General features: G+C 37.3%; 1 protein-coding gene across 4 annotated transcripts in view; it reads right to left on the bottom strand.

Moving 5' to 3' along the window:
* Kif21a (kinesin family member 21A) overlaps positions 1-18,414 on the bottom strand; it is a 145,851-nt gene that overhangs the window by 24,964 nt on the left and 102,473 nt on the right. For all 4 annotated transcript variants that reach the window (XM_042677566.1, XM_042677567.1, XM_042677568.1 and 1 more), the window contains exons 12-22: positions 14,183-14,270; positions 13,198-13,315; positions 12,586-12,774; positions 11,760-11,959; positions 9,674-9,781; positions 8,415-8,483; positions 8,096-8,310; positions 7,792-7,945; positions 7,190-7,384; positions 6,612-6,713; positions 4,637-4,802 (exon numbers count right to left, since the gene is read on the bottom strand). In XM_042677566.1, the coding sequence (XP_042533500.1) occupies positions 4,637-4,802; positions 6,612-6,713; positions 7,190-7,384; positions 7,792-7,945; positions 8,096-8,310; positions 8,415-8,483; positions 9,674-9,781; positions 11,760-11,959; positions 12,586-12,774; positions 13,198-13,315; positions 14,183-14,270 (1,604 nt within the window). The remainder of the gene's footprint in view (positions 1-4,636; positions 4,803-6,611; positions 6,714-7,189; positions 7,385-7,791; positions 7,946-8,095; positions 8,311-8,414; positions 8,484-9,673; positions 9,782-11,759; positions 11,960-12,585; positions 12,775-13,197; positions 13,316-14,182; positions 14,271-18,414) is intronic.

Here is an 18,414-nt window from a genome sequence, read left to right as displayed (position 1 = left end):
GAGATAAGAGTCTCAAAACTTTTCTGCCTGGGCTGGCTTTGAACCATGATTCTCAGATCTTAGACTCCTGAGTATTTAGAATTACAGGTGTGATCCAACAGCACCCGACTCTCAAAAGACCCTAATTTTGAAGATAGCATGTATGTTTATATGTGTGTGTGACCTCTTATCAGAGTTCTGTATTTATCATATATTATTCAAGCACCCAAATACACAGATTAAAATTCCAAGGCTAAAGTAAATGCTGCATGGGCACCTTCCATGTATTGAAATACATCAATATAATCATATTTGGTATACTTTAACAGCTATCCCAACCTAGTTATGTATTTTTCTGTTTTTTTCTAACATTTGTTTCTAAGTAGCAAGAATGTATATGTTACGTAGAAGTTACTCATGGGCATGCAACTCATTCACATGTACACAGAAGACACAGAAAATAGGTTCACATGCAACAGTCTGAAAACTAATACAAATAAACCAATGCTACTTTAGAACCATGGTAGCACACTAGAAACAGGGGGTAGGACAAAATTAAACAAAGAAACCTAGTAGGAAGCCAGTATACCAAACAGCCACAACAAGTAAACAATAAAACACATGTTTTATTATAAAATTATTCCAAAAAAGTGAAGACAGTATTATATGCAACATCTACCTATGAATGCATGTCTCTATCTATCTAATCTATCATGTATCTATCACCTATTAAATGTGTGTATATATAGAGAGAGATGTTAATTCACTCCTTTTTAATTTTACATCATGTAAGTATCTAAAAGGGACATAGATAACTAATTTCTATCTTACCACGGACATATGCTTCCTTTCTCACTGGTTGGCATATACCATGGCAGAAATTCAGTAATATTTCATAGTATTATCTAACATGGAGTCACATCTAGGACACACACCCACACACTTCAATTTCTGAAATGAAGACAATGGTGTTTTCCAAGGCAATTTGTACCCCAAAGCACATCATTCAAAGGAAGCATAAGGATCTGCTCTAAAGATTGGCAAGGTAATGAAACTATCTAGAAAATAGAACTATATAAAACAACAAGCTTCGTTCTGCTTTCCCAGGTATATAGGTAGGCTAAGATATGTTAGTGTCTTTCTTGCAGAGAGTGATGAAACCAAAGACAACTTTCAATGTTATGGGTATACTTAGTTTAAAAAACAACAACAAACCACTTTGTGCATGGACATGTATGACTTTTTAGAGATAATTGGGTCCTGATATAAGCCAACTTGGCCAGGGCAAAGCAGACCCCACCCAGGTCAGACTTGTCTTCAGAACCAAAACTGATCTGAAGCACTCTGGTTATATGAGTAGAAGAATACAATATAACCTCATCTTGGTACTCATTAACACTAGCCAAGTTCAACAACTTTTCTAATCAGAGCATTAAGTTCAAGACATATAAAACTCCCCCAAGTCCTGAGGTTCATCCATGTCTAAAGGTTCACAACCTAACATTACTGGAAGTTAACCAAGTGGTTCAAGCTTTTTCTTTAAAACAATTTTTTTTAGTATAAAAGATATCCACTTAGAAAGTGGCGCTGTGGCTCAAGCAGTACAGTACTTGCCTTGAGCTGAAGAGCTGAGAGACAGTGCCCAGGCCCGGAGTTCAAGCCCCACGACTGACCAAAAAAAAAAAAATTAAAAAAAATCCCACTTAGGTACTGATGGCTCACACCTGTAATCCTAGCTACTCAAGAAGCTGAGATCTGGGATCATAGTTCAAAGCCAGCAAGCAGGAAAGTCCATGCGACTCTTATCTCCAATTAACCAGCAATAAGTCAGAAGGGAGATATAGCTTGAGTGGTAGAGCACTAAGTTTGAGGGAAGAGTGTTCAGCTCTGAGTTCAAGCCTCAATACTAGCACAAAAATGAATGAATGAATGAATGAAATAATAAAAACACTCTCCCCCCCCCATATCTTTATCTACAGATATAGATATACGTACATATGTGTGTACATGTAGGGGCTGGGAATGTGGTTTAGTGGTAGAGTACTTGCCTAGTGTGCATGAGGCCCTGGGTTTGATTCCTCAGTACCACATAAACAGAAACAAAGAGACCAAATACAATTCTCATAAATAGAAATTATATGATTACCTTAGTTTAAAAAATCCAAAATGAAAATTGAAAATAAACTATTAAAATGTGTGTGTGTGTGTGTGTGTGTGTGTGTGTGTGTGTAGTATACAGTAGTATGTAATGAGTGCATAGAAAGGAATTAATAAAGCAATCCTGCAACTGACATCTTTAGAAATATTTGGTTGCAAGCCAAGCATCAGTGGCTCAGGCTAGCTACTCTGGAGGCTGAGATCTAAGGACCATAGTTCAAAACTAGCCCAGACAGACAATTTCACGAGACTCTTATCTCCAATTAAATACCAAAAAACCCAGAAGTGAAACTGTGGCTCAAATGATAGAGCACTAGTGCCCCACCAGGGCTGGTTGGTTTGTTTATTTTGGTGGGGGGAGGGCTTGAACAATTCCTGGGAGCTGTCCCTGAGCCCTTTTACTAAAGGCGAGTGCTCTACCACTTTGAGCCACAGTGTCACTCCAGTTTTCCGGTGGTTTATTGGAGATAAGAGTCTCAAGGCCTTTCCTGCCCGGGCTGGTTTTGAACTGCAATCCTCAGATCTCAGCCTCCTGAGTAACTAGGTTTACATAGGTATGCGCCACTAGCACCTGGCTGTTAGTTCGGGTTTTTTTGTTTTGCTTTGTTTTAATGTACCTTTGTCTGTCTAGCTTCTATGAATTTAACTTCTATTTACTTTAGGCTTTTGCTACAGCTCCTCTGATCTATATTATGTCTCTAGTTTCTGGGAAACTTTCTGCTGAGAGTCAACTCCATGTGCTTCTGACCTTTTTTCAAACTGGACGTTGGGAATTGTTTGAAAGTTATAAAAAAAACTTTCAAATTGACACTTTGATATGTACTTGCATTAAAAGACATAAGAGAATTTTTCTCTCTAAATTAAAAGAAATCTCTAGCGCCAGTGGCTCATGCCTTTAATCCTAGCTGAGATCTGAGGATCACATTTGAAGCCAGTCTAGGCAGAAAAGATTCTGAGATTCTTATCTCCAATTAACCAGCTGGGAGTAGAGGTGTGGCTCAAGTGGCAGAGCATCAGCCTTGATCAAGAAAGTGAGGCAAGAATGTGAAATCCTGAGTTCAAGCCCCAGTATCAAAAAAAGAGAAGTCATATATTAGTATGTGTTAAGAAAGAGGTAAGAAGAAAAAAAGAACAAGGAGGAAGAAGGAAAGGGAAGAGAGGTGGGGGAAGAGAAAGGAGAAACATGGTGAGGAGAAGAATAAGAAGGAGGCAGAGGTAAAAGAAGAGGAACAATGGAGGAGGGGATGGAATTTACTTGGTAACAGATGAAATGTCAAACACACTGGTTACAAGCCAGGCACTTAAGAAGCCTCACATGAGCCCTATTTACCAGTCCTAATCAATCCTAATCAGTTGTAGACCTGTCCTCATATAGCTTGAGTAGCTTAAAACAGAACCTTTCCATATGGACTATACTGTATACCTAACTGAAAAAAATTACTCTTGTGATTATGTCCATTTGTTTAGTCAAGAACAAAAGTTCTTAGTTTTGTTCACTTTCTACTGGTCAATATATGTATGCCTAAGTTTACAAAAATAAAGAACAGATGAGAACCAAGTGAATATATACCAAATATACATACAAAGAAAGTTCTTTGGATGGTTAAAACAATAGATGAGAGTTAATAGATACATTTAAAAAGTAAAAAGGAATGTATATTCCACATTTTCCTATAAGAATGAGAAAGTAATGAGAAGATTTATGAACCTGGAGCTCATCACTGGAGCTCAAATAACAAAAGAAATAACTAAAGGAAAGCATACTTCTTTAAACCTCTAAGAATTTTACAATCAGGAATGTTTAAATAAAGACAAAAAAAGACTTAGTATGTTTGTGATCATAGCCACATTTTAAAAAAACGATCATGCAAAAACCAACTGGCTGCCAATTTTTTTAAATCTTTAAAATAAGATGTACCACAATTAGTGTACATGAACAATTAGTAACTCATGCAGCTGTAGAGTACACAGAAAGCTAAACATACTTACCTATGGGTACGCTATCTAGATCTGTATAAATCACAGCAAAAAAGGAAACAAAAAGCAATACTCCAATCAAAACAGATCCAATGTTAAGAACTCACATAAAACAAGATTATGTACCATTTATAAGGTAGGTAGAATAGATGCCATAGCAAACACTTATAAATTAATTTTTAGGGAAGTTAGTGATGCAGAATAAAGTCATGAAACCCAGTTAATCTTCTAAGTAATATAAACAACCAATTCAGAAATTTTGTTGGTCTTTTTTTTTTTCCCAAAAAACTAACTGCTTAATGAGACTAGGTAATAAGCATTTTCAAGTTGGAAATTACTTCTTGGAATAACAATACTCCCCCCCCAAAATTTATATAGACATGCAAATTAAAGAAAAAATAATTGTTAAAAAGCATAAGTATAGCATCTATTCAGATAGGCCATAGAAGAAGGATATAATATAGCATATTTGAAGAATAAAGCTACCGTGCAACTCAGTAAATTAAAATTTAGCCCAAATTACCTTGTAAAGCATGGCCAAGTAAAGCATCTAACTCAGGATTTAATTCTGCTTTTTCTTTTAGCATGTGGAATAAGAGCTGGTTTTGGGTGGCACTGGTTATTTCAGTTTGTTTGAGTCGACCTTCAAGTACTTTAATTTGAGCCTCTTTCTGAGCAGCCTGAAGACCCTATGAAAAAACCACCAGGACAAATTAAGTCACACAAAACAGAAATCTCCCAGGTACAGATCTATGCCAAACAGCAATTGCATAGATATATGACTTTGACATCAAATAGATTTTGATTGGTGCCATTTTTTCTACCTACTAGCTTAGTGATCTTGGAAAAGTTCATCTGTCCAAGATACTATCCTCCTAATCTTCAGTTTCCTTGTATATAAAATGATATGAATAAACTGGACGCCAGTGTCTCATGCCTGTAATCTAGCTACTCAGGAGGCTGAGATCTGAGGATCAGGTTCAAAGCTAGCCTGGGCAAGAAAGTCTATGAGACTCTTATCTCCAATTAACCACCAGAAAATCGAAAGTGGCTCTGTGGCTCAAGTGGTAGAGAGCTGAAGAGTTCATGGACAGCGCCCAGGCCCAGAGTTCAAGCCCCACAACTGACCAAAAAAAAAAATAAAAGATATTAATAAATTTCTACTTTCTGGCACATTGTGAATATTAAATGAGAAAACATAACATAAAGAGTTTAACACAGTCCCAGTGTGAGATACAACGAAGTCAGTGGTCTTTATTGCCTTCAATATTTGGGCAGAAGTTCCTTACTGGTGACAGATTTTGCATTTACATTCCATAGATAAAAGCTAGAGATGTGGTTGAATAGCAGAGTACCTGCCCAGCAAGCACAAGGCCCCAATACTGCCAAAAGATGAGGTTGGTATAATTATTATTTTTCCTGATTCTTTTTTAGACTATAAAAGATCAGTATCGTCAGTTACAATACCAAACTTCACTCGGAGGATATTTTCCCTTGTTAAAGCAAAACATGAGCCAGGCACTGGTGGCTCATGACTTACTCCTAGCTACTGAGAAGGCTGAGATTTGAAGATCACGGTTTGAAGCCAGTCCAAGCAGGAAAGTCCTTAAGATGTGAGTATGAGGTTAGGGGTTAGGAATGGGTATATATCACAGTCATGTGGCTTGACCTCAGAGCCTAAGTGCTGTCCCTGAGCTTTTTTTTTTTTTTGCTGGTCCTGCGACTTGAACTCAGGGTCTGGGTGCTGTCCCTGAGCCTCTTTGTGCTCAATGCTTTAGTACTTCACCACAGTGCCACTTCTGGCTTTTTCTAAGAAGCTTATTGGTGATAAGAGTCTCACAGGCTTTTCTGCCTGGACTGGCTTCAAACCTCAATCCTTAGATCTCAGCCTCCTGAGTAGCTAGGATTACAGATGTGAGGCACCAGTGCCCAGATTTGTCCCTGAGCTTTTCTGCTCAAAGTTAGCACTCTACCAATTGAGCTACAGCTCCGACTTTTTTTTTTTTTAATTAATTAGAGATATAGACTTTCCTTCCCTGGCTGGCTTAGAATTACGATCCTCAGATCTTAGCCTCCTGAGTAGCTAGGATTACAGGAATGAACCACAAACTATACAGATAGTCATTGAGACTCTTATTTCCAATTAACAAAAAAAGAGCTGAAAGTGGAGGTATGGCTCAAGTGGTAGAGGGCCAGCCTTGAGCAGCAAAAGCTAAAGGATCAGAGCCAAGGCTGAGTTCAAGCCCCACTACTGGCATACCCCCGCTCTCCCCAAAAAGGCACAACAGAAATTTTCTTCTTTTGATACAATAAGCATAACATTTATCAACATTTATCAGTGACCTCTTAACTCTAAAGAAAGATTTAAAATTTTTCTTTCAATCAATTACTTTATTCCTATTACCAAGAGAAGTATGACTGAAGAGAAGAAACAGGACAGAACTACAGTGAATTGGTCAAAACTTAGGTTTCTCAGGAGCAAGATGGGTAAATCTTACCTTGTTGATGCCCATTGACAGGAAGTGATCCAGCAGATATCTGGCTTCCGTAAGTGTGCAAGCATTAATGACTGCGGTCACATCTAATGTCTCACCTTCCTCCTACATCAAACCAGAGCATAATGGTCATGAATTTAGACTGGATATATTTAAACAGGAAGCAAAGGTCTATTGTGTTTGATAGCTTTGGATTGGTCAAGAGGCTGCACAGAAAAGTATAATGTATGATATCTGTACTAAGAAACATCTGGTCTAGCTGAAAAGACATATTTGAAGCTATTAAGAATTCAAAGCAGAACAAGGCACTGGTGGCTCATGCCTGTAATCCTAGTTATTCAGGTCAGAGTGACATGTAAGAATCACAGTTCAAAGCCAACTTGGACAGAAAAAGTCCATGAGACTATCTCCAATTAACCACCAAAAAGTCAGAAGCAGAGCTGTAGCTCAAGTGGTAGAGAACCGGCCTTGAGCAGAAATGCTAAGGGACAATGCATGCCCAGACCCCTGAGGTCAAGCCCCAATACTGGCAAACAGAAAAAGATAAATGATAGCCATTAAACATCTTTCACATTACAAACCTTTGCTTCTTCCATTTGCATGATGTTGGCTTGACAGTCAGAAATGCTGTCATTGATGTAATCTATGTTAGCAGTTAGTGACTCCACCTCCTCGTTGATGTTAACCACATTTTTATCTCCTTCTCCATTCTCCTTGATGATCTTCTCTCTTCTTTTAGATAGTTTCTCTCGTCTTTTGGTGAGTTCTTCCCTTTGCTATTTAAAGACAAAAGTTGGATTTGAATAAAATGATATGCATCTACTCATGCCCAAGCACAATCAAAACTAAAACAAGCCAGATACCAGTGGCCCACCTGTAATCCTAGCTACTCAGGAGCCTGAGATCCTGGTGCCCAGAATTCTAACATCTGAGTCTCCTGAGTAGCTAGGGTTATAGGGCAAGAAAGGACCACTTCTGGCTTTTTATGTCTGATTAACCACCAAAAAGCCAGACGTGGGACTGTAGCTCCAGTGGTAGATGCCAGCCTTGAGTGGCAAAGCTGAGTTCAAGCCCCACTACCAGAATGAAGAAAGAAAAGGCCCAAATGACAACATGTTAAACATTAAAATGAGTACAGTTGAGAGTTGGTGAAAGCAAGCATATGAAGCATCTAGTTCCACACCTTAAGAAGTCTGTTCATATCGGACTCCATGTTGGAAATGGTCATTTTCTGCATGATAATGTCGGTAACCCTGCGTTCCAGCAGCTGCCACTTCATCCGGGCTGTCTTGGAAGTGAACACTCGGCCAGTCAGTCCTTTCCTCTGATATTTTTTTCTACAATCATTTTTTTAAAATGGACAAATATAATTACTTATATACTTACTGTCTCCCACCCCAAAGCAAGACTGATTTCATTTATATACAACATTCAATATGAACGCTTTTAAGGATTGCGTATCAAGAGAATAGAAGAGTCACAAGAACCTGGTTCCATTTGTGGTGGGTGTTGGTAAGGCCTGTACCCTTGCCACGGGAATTTTCATTTTCTGCTGGGCACCTGCCCTTGATGCATCCACATCAACGGCAGCTGTACTTGAACCAACGTCCTGAGCAGGGGCATCAGAGGAGCTTAGCTTCCGAGTAACCTTTCCAGCAACTTTATCAGACATGGGCCTTACTTGCCGACGAAGAGCTGTCACCTGAAATGACAACAGAGGTTGATGCACCCTCTCAATCTATAGGAACCCATCATCGATCTCAAAGTTGGGATGTAGTCTCCAAATGATCAACTAGCTCACTGCACCTCTTCAGTTTTGCGACGAAGAACCACTTCCTGGTTTCTCTTTTGGGCTTCCAGAAGTCTAAGTTGATGCTGTAAAATAAAATTAAGCAAACTGAAATCAGAAATTGAAATATACAATATTTCCTGTTCATTTGCTCAATGTATTTCTCCAAGTTCTTGGAAACTGTAAGAGTTAGAAGAATTTTGTATCCATTTCTATAGATACAGTTTATCCTAACAAACACATACTGATACAGAAATCCCTGTCTTAAAAGTGAAGTTATCTATGTGCCACATATATTTATTTAACAAACATTAGAGTGCTTACTAGGCAGGTCCTTTTCTAAATCCTTTAAATATGTCTCTTTAATAGGCACACGTGCACACGCGCACGTGTGTGTGTGTGTGTGTGTGTGTGTGTGTGTGTGTCTGTGTGTGTGTGTGTGTGTGTGCACGTGCGCACACACGCGCGCGCGCGCCAGTACTGGGGCTTAAACTCAGGGCTTGGGTGTTGTCCCTTAGTTCTACTTTTCAAGGCTGGTACTTTATGACCTGAGCCTCACCTCTACCTCTGGCTTTTTGGTGACTCAAGACTCAAGTGATAGCCAGCCTTGAGTGAAAAGCTAAAGGACAGTGCCCAGAGCCTGAGTTCAAGCCTCAGTACTGACACAAAAAAGCAAAAGTCTTACTGAAATAGAACTCTCACAATGTGTCATATAGTGAGGACTGGTTACTATGCAAGAAGAATTTGTAGAAATCCCTAGAAACACCCTGAACTTACCTCAGATATCATATTGAAACATTAGCCATTTATTACTATCTCATCACCTAAGAAATACACCACAAATAAAGTTTATAGTAATTGGTCTTTTTTTTTTTTTTTGGGGGGGGGGGGTGGTCATGGGGCCTGAACTCTGGGCCTGGGTGCTGTCCCTCAGCTCTTCAGCTCAAGGCTAGCGCTCTACCACTTGAGCCACAGCACCATTTCCGGCTTTTTTTCTGCTTATGTGGTGCTGAGGAATCAAACCCAGGGCCTCATGCATGCAAGGCAAGTGCTCTACCACTGAGCCAACTTCCCAGCCCCAGTAATTGGTCTTTTCATAAACTTTTACATTAAATTACTATAATCTGCATACTATAGCAAATATCCTTTCATAAAAATCAGTGCTTACTTACTGCCCTGAACCTGCAATAATTATAATGAGAGATGTTTCTTCTATTGATTATAGTTTTGTTCCATGCATAATATTCTTACATAATGAAGAGTAAAATCTACTCACATCTCTTTTACGCTGATCCTTCTTCAACTGAGCAATTTCTCTGTTTCTTCTAGACTCTGTCAGCCTGGCTTTCTCTTGTTCTTCCTTCATTTGTTTCATGAGACGAACCTAAAATTAGGTATATACATTTATTTACTCCATTATTAAATTCATTAAAGAAACTATGGGATGGAAGCAAATTCTTAGAATTCTGAATACTGATCATGGAAATATGGACTTGCATTATATACGTTAAATAGTAAATTCTTACTTTTTCAGGGTTAATACATTTACATTTCTAACAAATTATTTAGTACTTTATTCTTTGCATACTCAACATTCAGTTGATTTGATTAAAATGGAATTTGGTACTCATTATCAGTAGCTGTGTTGAACAAGTTGCTTAACCTCTTCAGGTTAAGCTTTGATTTTTCTCAACCACAATTTTTGTGTATATGTACAGTCTTGGGGCTTGACCTCAGGGCCGGGGTGTTATCCCTGAGCTTTTTTGCTTAAGGCTACCACTTGAGCCTCCACTCTACTTGCAGCTTTTGGAAGTTTACTGGTGATAAGAGTATCAGGTACTTTCCTGCCTGGTCTGGCTTCAAACTGTGATCCTCAGCCTCCTGAGTAGCAGAGATTACAGAAGTGAGCTACCACTTCCCAGCTCAACCACAATATTTTTTTCTGTTGTAGGAATTCAATGACATTACAACCTGATCGTGTTTACCTAAAACAGAGTCTGATATACAGTAAGCACTAAATTATTTTCAATTACTGTTGGTGTTATCAGAGATAATACAAGATAATCATTTAACCACTCCTCCATCATTTCCATGACAGCTAGTGTGTGAGTGTGTGTGTGTGTGTGTGTGTGTGTGTGTGTGTGTGTGTGTGTGTGTGTGTGTGTGTGTGTGTGTGTGGTACCGCAGCTTAAATTCAAGGCTTCATATTTACTGCTTGGCTTTTTCACTCAAAGCCGGTACTCTACCACTTGAGTCACACCTCCACTTCCGTATTTCGGTAGTTAAAGAGATTTTGGAGATATCCCACAGATTTCCCTGCCCAGGCTGGTTTTAGATCTTGATCCTCAGATCTCAGTCACCTAAGTAGCTAGGATTACAGGTGTGAGCCACAAGCACTTGACTTTGCCAGCTATTTAAATGTTTAGATTTTTACATTAACCCCACAAGAAAAACACCAATACAATCATCACATACTCTCTTTGGTTAGGAAAAGAAAACTTGCACTTTTCCATGAATGGGAAAGTTAAATAATAAATTTAAGGTAGCTGCTACCTCTTGAGAAATGGGGAAAATGACTAGGAAGACATATATAAAAGGCTCAGTGTCCAACTGTTTTAATTTTTTTTTTGCCACCTGGGGGCTTGAACTCAGGCACCATCCCTGAGCTTATTTTGCTCAAGGCATAGCACCACTTCTGGCTTTTTCTGTGTATGTGGTACTGAGGAATTGAACCCAGGGCTTCAGACATGCTAGGCAATCACTCTACCACTAAGCCACCTTCCTAGCCCCTGTTTTAATATCTGAAAGTACATCATCAACATAGTGTTGTTTTTTTATTCAAGTTTTTTGCATGTATGATTATTTTTTATCCTTGTTAGCCTTGTAGAAGAGATTTAATACGAGAAATATCCATAAACGTACTTGTGCATATGTGTGTGTGTACATGCATGCATGCATGTGTGTGAGGGCCTGGCCTTGAATTTAGGGCCTGGGTGCTGTCCCTTAGCTTTTTTGCTCAAGCCTGACACTCTACCACTTCAGTAATGCCTCCATTATTGGCTTTTTACTTGTTAATCAGAGTAAGAGTCTCACTGGTTTGTCTGCGTAAACTGGCTTTAAAGCATGACCCTCAGATCTGTCTTCTGAGTAGCTAGGGTTATAGGCATGAGCCACCACTGGCAGGCTAGAAGTGCTTTATGCACATGGTTTTGAGCTTACTCAAGGAAGACTTTGATGAGAATGCCTATTGGATGAGAACTTCTAACGGTCACAGGAAAGTGCATCCTTTGTAGTTCTGGGTTGTTACTGAATAGGGAAATAATATGGCATAAAGCATCATCAACATTAAGCCAAATCAGTACCTTTGTCTTTTTCATCTCCATCACATCCTGCTGCAATTTCTTCAGCTGTTTTTCATACTGAGACTGATTTTTAAGCAACCTTGCATGTTCTTTTTGAGCTGTTTGAAGTCTCTGCAATTCTTTATTCATGGCTTGCAGTTTCTTTTCATACTCAGACTTGACTTTCTTTGCCTTCTCTTCTGAGTAAGATTCCACAGAACCTAGATGAACCAAAGGATATTTACATTTGATTTTGTGAGACATAGATTTTTTACATCACATTACACAACTTAGAACACTGAAGAAGAAAGCACTTATACTTCAACAACAATTATTAAAGTTTTTACTGAACAATATACTAAGTATAAAGCAAAGTAGTACATTTTGAATATAATAATGAAATAGTCTAGGTAGATAGCAGTATCTAAAATAACTAACAATATTTAACATGTAATACTGTCTTATTTAGCCAAAAAATAGTCAAAATCATATATAATTTTTCAATGAAAAGCAGGAACTAACTTACAAAAAAAAATACCATTTGATGACTGAGTTTGAACTTTAATCTACATTAAAAAATAATTCTTGCTGGGTGCTCTGGCTAATGCTTACAATTCTAGCTACTCAGGAGGCTGAACTCTGAGGATTACAGTTTGAATCCAGCTTCAACCACAAAATTCTGTGAGACACTTTATCTCCAATTAAACAGCAGAGAGGCTGGAAGTGAAGGTATGGCTCAAGTGGTAGAGTGCCAACTTTGACAAAAAAAAAAAGCCAAGTGAAAGAGGTCCTGAGTTCAAGCCCCAGTACTGGCACCAAGAAAAGAAAAAGAAAAAAGAAATCTTACCCAAATTTTGGAGCACCTGATCTCTTTCCAGCTGAGTATCCCGAATTTTATGTTGCAGCATCATTAGCTTCTCTTCGTATTGCCTCTTCAGTGTCTGCAACCTTTTCTGGCTGTTTTCCAGTTCATCAATTAGCTTTTGTTTAATTGCAATTTCACAAGTGATATTTGCTAAGTCAGCTTGATAGTTGGCTATTTATAAGAGAAATAAGGAAAAAAACAAATGGGGGTAAGGCCAAACTGTCATTAATTCTACCTATCAAACAAGTGTGTAAAAAAGCATCATCTCTACTGGGTATTCACTTGGTACCTAGTGGGGAAATTCTCTGGATAAATGAGAATCTAAAAAGACGAACAAAGAAATGTTCCCATTGGTCAGGACAACAGATACTATTTGTACTAAAGAATGGAAATCACAGTATGCTTAAATCCTGTTAGGAAAGGAAGACCTCACTGGCTTCAGCACCTGAGTCTCCTTGAAGGGTATATGTAGGTCAGTGGTCACAAAAGCTGCTTTCAATAAGGATGAAACAGAGAATGTTAAGGGACTTTCATTTAGGTTTTAAATAACTCCTCAAAATGACTTTCAGCCTTGCTACTGAGGGTTTTAAGTACCTTTTTCATCTGATTCAGAATCTGATTCATCAGAGCTTTCACCCCCTTCAATGTCATCCTCTTCCTCTTCCTCCTCCTCTTCCTCATCCTCATGATCACTCACTTCTTGACTCTCTTCCTGAAACGGAATTTGTGGCAATATTGGCAAAGCAAACTGACTGCCTCAGTAAGAGAAATACTAGAGTAGAAAGCATAGAAGCACACCAAAAAAATAACTTTTAATTAGTACAAACATTATGCCTAGATTTGAAGAGTATTATATAATAATTGTGTCTGTGTATGTATATGTATATATGTATGCTGATATTGGGACTTGAACTCAGGGCCTCTGACTGTTGTTTGGCTTTTTTGCTAAAGGCTGATGCTCAATCACTTGAGCTACACCTCCACTTTTTATTGGTTAACTGGAGATAAGTCTTACAGATTTGTCTATCTGGGCAGATTTTAGACCATGAGCCTCAAATCTCAGATTTCTGAGTAAACAGAATATCAGTACCCAGCTTGATAACTGTGTCATGAATGAGAGAGTATTTCATCTCTCATCGGATTCTATCTCTACACTTACAAGATGCTTACAGGATACATGTTATCTTATTAGCACATCTGTTATCCTAACTACTCAGGAGGCTGAGATCTGAGGATCCCAATTCAAAGCCAGCCCAAGCAGGAAGAAGTTTATAAGACTTTTTATCTTCAATTAACCACCAAAAAGCCAGAAGTGGAGCTGTGGTTCAAGTAGTAAAGAACTAGCCTTCAGCAAAAAAGCTAAGGGACAAAGCCTAGGCTCTAATTTCAAATCCTAGTACTAGCACACAAAATATATATGTATCAGAATGAGACTTATCAAGACTTTATAGTTTATGCTGCTGGAGAGAAGTCCTCAAGGAAATAGTATTCTTCTACATGTAACTTAGTGCATTCATTAGCAACCAAGAACAAATGAATTTAGTGTCTAAAGTCCACAAGTTCATTCCACTACACTTACCACTTCAAACTCATTTTCTCTTTCTGAAATACCCTTTTCTTCTTTCTTCTCCTGGTCAGTGTCTGCATTATCATCTTTTCCAGACACACTAAAAATAAGTAAATGAAGGAAGGAAGATAAATGTACAGTGTTACAATGCAAAGGAAAATTGTTCACTTTATTTTTTTACCAGATCTTCTTTAAAAATGTAAATCATTTATAAAAAAGAAACAAAGAAGTTGTAACTTGACTAAGAGAAATTATGCTGTTTAATGCTTCAGAGAAAAATACAAGTCACTACTCATTCAATAATATCATCATTTACAACAGTAAAGAAAAGCTTATTTTCTAGAAATACTGAGTTAAGAACTGGTCACTCCAATTAACTACAATACAAGAAATGAAAAACATTTTAGTTTCACGCCTAAAACAAAAACTTTCATCAAATAAAGCTGTAAACTACATTTTTATTAATGTCTGAATAAATGTAAAGATTTGGGGGTAATTCTACCTAAAATGACTATAGACTGTGCCTCAGTGTTCAGCTATTTTCTGAGGCCATCCATGTAGTATTGGCTTGTTTCTTGTTATGTTCTCACAGAGGAAGTGACCCATTCCACACCAAAACTGCCTGACATAATTCTCTGATAAAAGAGGAAATTCCAGGGTCTGCCACAGATTCACCACGTCTAATACCTATAGCCAAAATTACATGCTAGCATCAGATAATGTTTCTAGCTAAAATAATTCAGCCTTGATGGTCATGACATGAAGGCAGTAGACCACACTAAATGAAGTTTTTGCCTATCCAAACTATTAGGAGACTTAACAACCATAGTCAACTATGCAGAGAGACTACACTTTTGTTCACTACACGTCAACATTCATCAAGTGTGAACACTCAACACATTTAGATGTTTCTGTGCTATCATAACATTTTTAAATCTTTAAGGATAAAAATAATACTCAAGTAAGGCAGTATTTTCCAAATAAAATTCCTCTAGAAAGAGTTATAAAACTTAATCAGAATTTCCCTTCCAAATTGAGAAGAAAGGTAGAGGTAAGATCACCAATAAATGCCATGACAAGCATCAAGTACATTGTAATGGGTTTCATTATATTAGAGAAAAATGAACTTGAAAAAACTAGGAACCCTTCAGAAAGACCCTCTAGCCTGGAAGTGGGGGCTCATACCTGTAATCCTACCTACTTAAGAGCTTAAGATCTGAGGAAAAGATCTTAAGCCAGTTTGAAGCCAGCCAGTCTCAGGAGCAGTCTATGAAACTCTTATCCCCAATTCACTACCAAAAATCCAAATGTGAAGCTGTAACTCAAAGAGTAGGAAGAGCACCAGCCTTTAGCAAGACAGCTAAGGGACAGCACCTAGGTACTGACGTCAAGCCTCAGTACCAGTGTGCACATGTGTGTGTGCATGTGCATGTACGTGCACAAGCATGCACACACATACACACACACACACACACACACACACACACACACACACACCCATACAGCTAAGAAATTTTCTTGCCATTCAATAAAACTAGCCAAACAGAGCTGTACTGGAGGCTGAGGCCCAAGGTTTAGGGCTAAAAAACATCCACACAATAAAAAAAATCACAACATCCACAATACCTTTCAGTTGTACATTAAGTATCACATAAATTGCCCAGGCTACTCTGTTTGTAAAAAAATCATCACTTATAGCTTTCCATGGTTCATTCACCTGTAGAAATCACTTGCAAGGCTTAAGCTTTTTAACAAGAAAATTGGTATTTATCACTATTGTACCTCAAATATTCAAGTTTTCCTTGATAATCTGAGGCAAATTGATGTTTAAAACATCCATCTAAGCAGCATTGGAAGATATTTAAATCTGTACTCTATCTAAAATCAGAATCTTGGGAGCCAGAGGAATATTAGAAATTAATGCTTTCATTAGACAAATACAAAAGAAACTGTGGCCTGGGGAAGTTTATCTACTCAAGGGAACTAAAGCTAAGTATCCTGACTCCTAGGACAGCCTTCCAGAATGAGTTTTCTAGAATTTTCTAGATACTTAAAATTCAGCTCGCAGACCTTAAAGCATCCCTAAGAATTTTATCAGGTTCCAACTCAGACCTACTGAATTAGAGTTTTCATTTTTCCAGAATCCTCAGCGATAGGGTTATGTACATCTGTGATTGGAAAGTGCTGTTCTAGAACACTCTGCTTTTGTTACCCTCTACTGATCACATAAAAACTGGAAGCAACCTCTACTTAATTTTATTTAAAGAACTTGTATATTTTAAGGTGGTCAAAATGCTTCCACTCACAACTTCAATGATGCATCTTAGTTTGACATTCCCAAATAGAAGAAATGTCACAATTGTCATGCTTAAGTTCAATCTATATTAAGTTCAAACTATATTATCCTAAACATATAATAATTAGATATATTCTAGTGTAATCTGCAAACATTAGGAATTATATTCTAGCCATAAGGTACTCTTGAAAAGTTATAGATTTATAGAAATATATGTTCAGTAATGTTAGCAAACTCTATAATATAGAATATAATTATAGGATGTATATACTAAACTTATAAAAGATTTAAGCTATTTAAAGCCAGTCCTTTAAGACACAGGAAAAGTTTTCCAGTCCTTATTTTATATAAGAGATGAATTTCTAAAGTAGTACTTCTAAAATATTTACATATTTGTTTGAAACTATTTTCTTGATCAATTTTTTTCATGCCAGTACTGAGGTTTGAACTCAGAGCCTGGGCTCTGTCCCTTGACTTTTTCACTCAATGCTGGCACTCTACTATTTGAGCCATACCTCTACTTCCAGGTTTTGCTGGTTCACTGGAGATACGAGTCTCATGGTTTTTCCTGCCTAGGCTGGCTTTGAACCAAACTACAATCCTCAGATATCATCTTCCTAAGTAGCCAGGTTTACAGAAGCCCTTGGCTTCTTAATCATTTTAGCTACCTAAGTTGGAGGACTGGTTTATAAATATATATATATATATATATATATATATATATATATATATATATATATGAAGAAGAGTTCTAATTAAAATACTACTTGATCTTTATTTGAATTGTCATAATTCTGAATCAATGACATGCAAATGTTCATTATCTAGAGTTCAGAAATGTGCTTCTAAATATTTCTTAAATTTCAAATGGAAGAAAGGAGACTGTCATGATTTTGATGCTCACTTAAAATATATTTTAAAAGCAAAAATCACTTTACTAGTTAAACTTCAAGAATGCCTGGCAACTTGTGGGTGAAGACTGGACAGAAAAACTGGGAGAAAGGAAGGGAAGGGGTAACATTGTCTAAAAGAAATGTACTCTTTACCTGACTTACGTAACTAACTCCTCCGTACATCACCTTTATAATAACAATAAAAAGAAAAAAATTAAAATTTAAAAACAGGATGCTTGGTAAATTGTATCTAAAGTAAGGCCACAGTTTCCATTGCTTTGTTGCTGTTTTAATGTTGCTTTCCAGATAGGATTGCACCAGATAAAGAGAATAAAGAAGCCCATCCGTAGTATAAATTCCCACCTAAATTAATAATTCCCATTCTGCTCACAAGTTTCTGAAAGATACAGAATTAGTGATTTTTTTAAATAAATCAAATAGGAGTTTGTTTGGTCATTGTTATATTTTGGTCATTGTTATACTATCACTATGGTAGATCACTCTGAAACAAAATAAAAATATTTGAAATTAATTCAAGGAGTTAGTAAGGGTTTTTATATTTACCTTAGAAAGTACTTTTTAAAATGTTGGTATTTTGTTATTTTGATAAAAAAAAATCATCATTTTTATGAGTACACAGCTAATCTAGAGTGATGCAATCTATAATTCTGTAACACATTCTTGTACAGGGTAACTAAATATTTCAATGACATTTTAATTTTTAAAAAAAACCTGGGAAATATTCCAACCTTCTTTCTTCTCGATTGCTTTCCTCAAGTTTCTGTAGCCTTCAAAATCACGAGGCACAGTATTGGAAGGCCAAGCCAATGAAGGACAAAACCAGACAGTAAAAAGCGAAAGTGGTAAGAAGGTAAAAATGATACATGAGCTTGCAGACTTTAAAATAAATTGTAAAAGATATCATCAAAGGACAATAAGCAGTAAAAAGGCAGTACATTTTGCATGAATAAAAAGTAAGCAGAAAATCAGGTAGTATTATATCTGAGAAGAGTACATAGACTACCCAAGGAAATGACTTAATAGTAAAGTATATT

Source organism: Dipodomys spectabilis, unplaced genomic scaffold, assembly GCF_019054845.1.
Source record: "Dipodomys spectabilis isolate Male_0828 unplaced genomic scaffold, ASM1905484v1 ptg000039l, whole genome shotgun sequence".
Taxonomy (NCBI): domain Eukaryota; kingdom Metazoa; phylum Chordata; class Mammalia; order Rodentia; family Heteromyidae; genus Dipodomys; species Dipodomys spectabilis.
The sequence above is the reverse complement of the archived record's forward strand: the minus strand, read 5'-3'. Positions and strand labels throughout refer to the sequence as shown.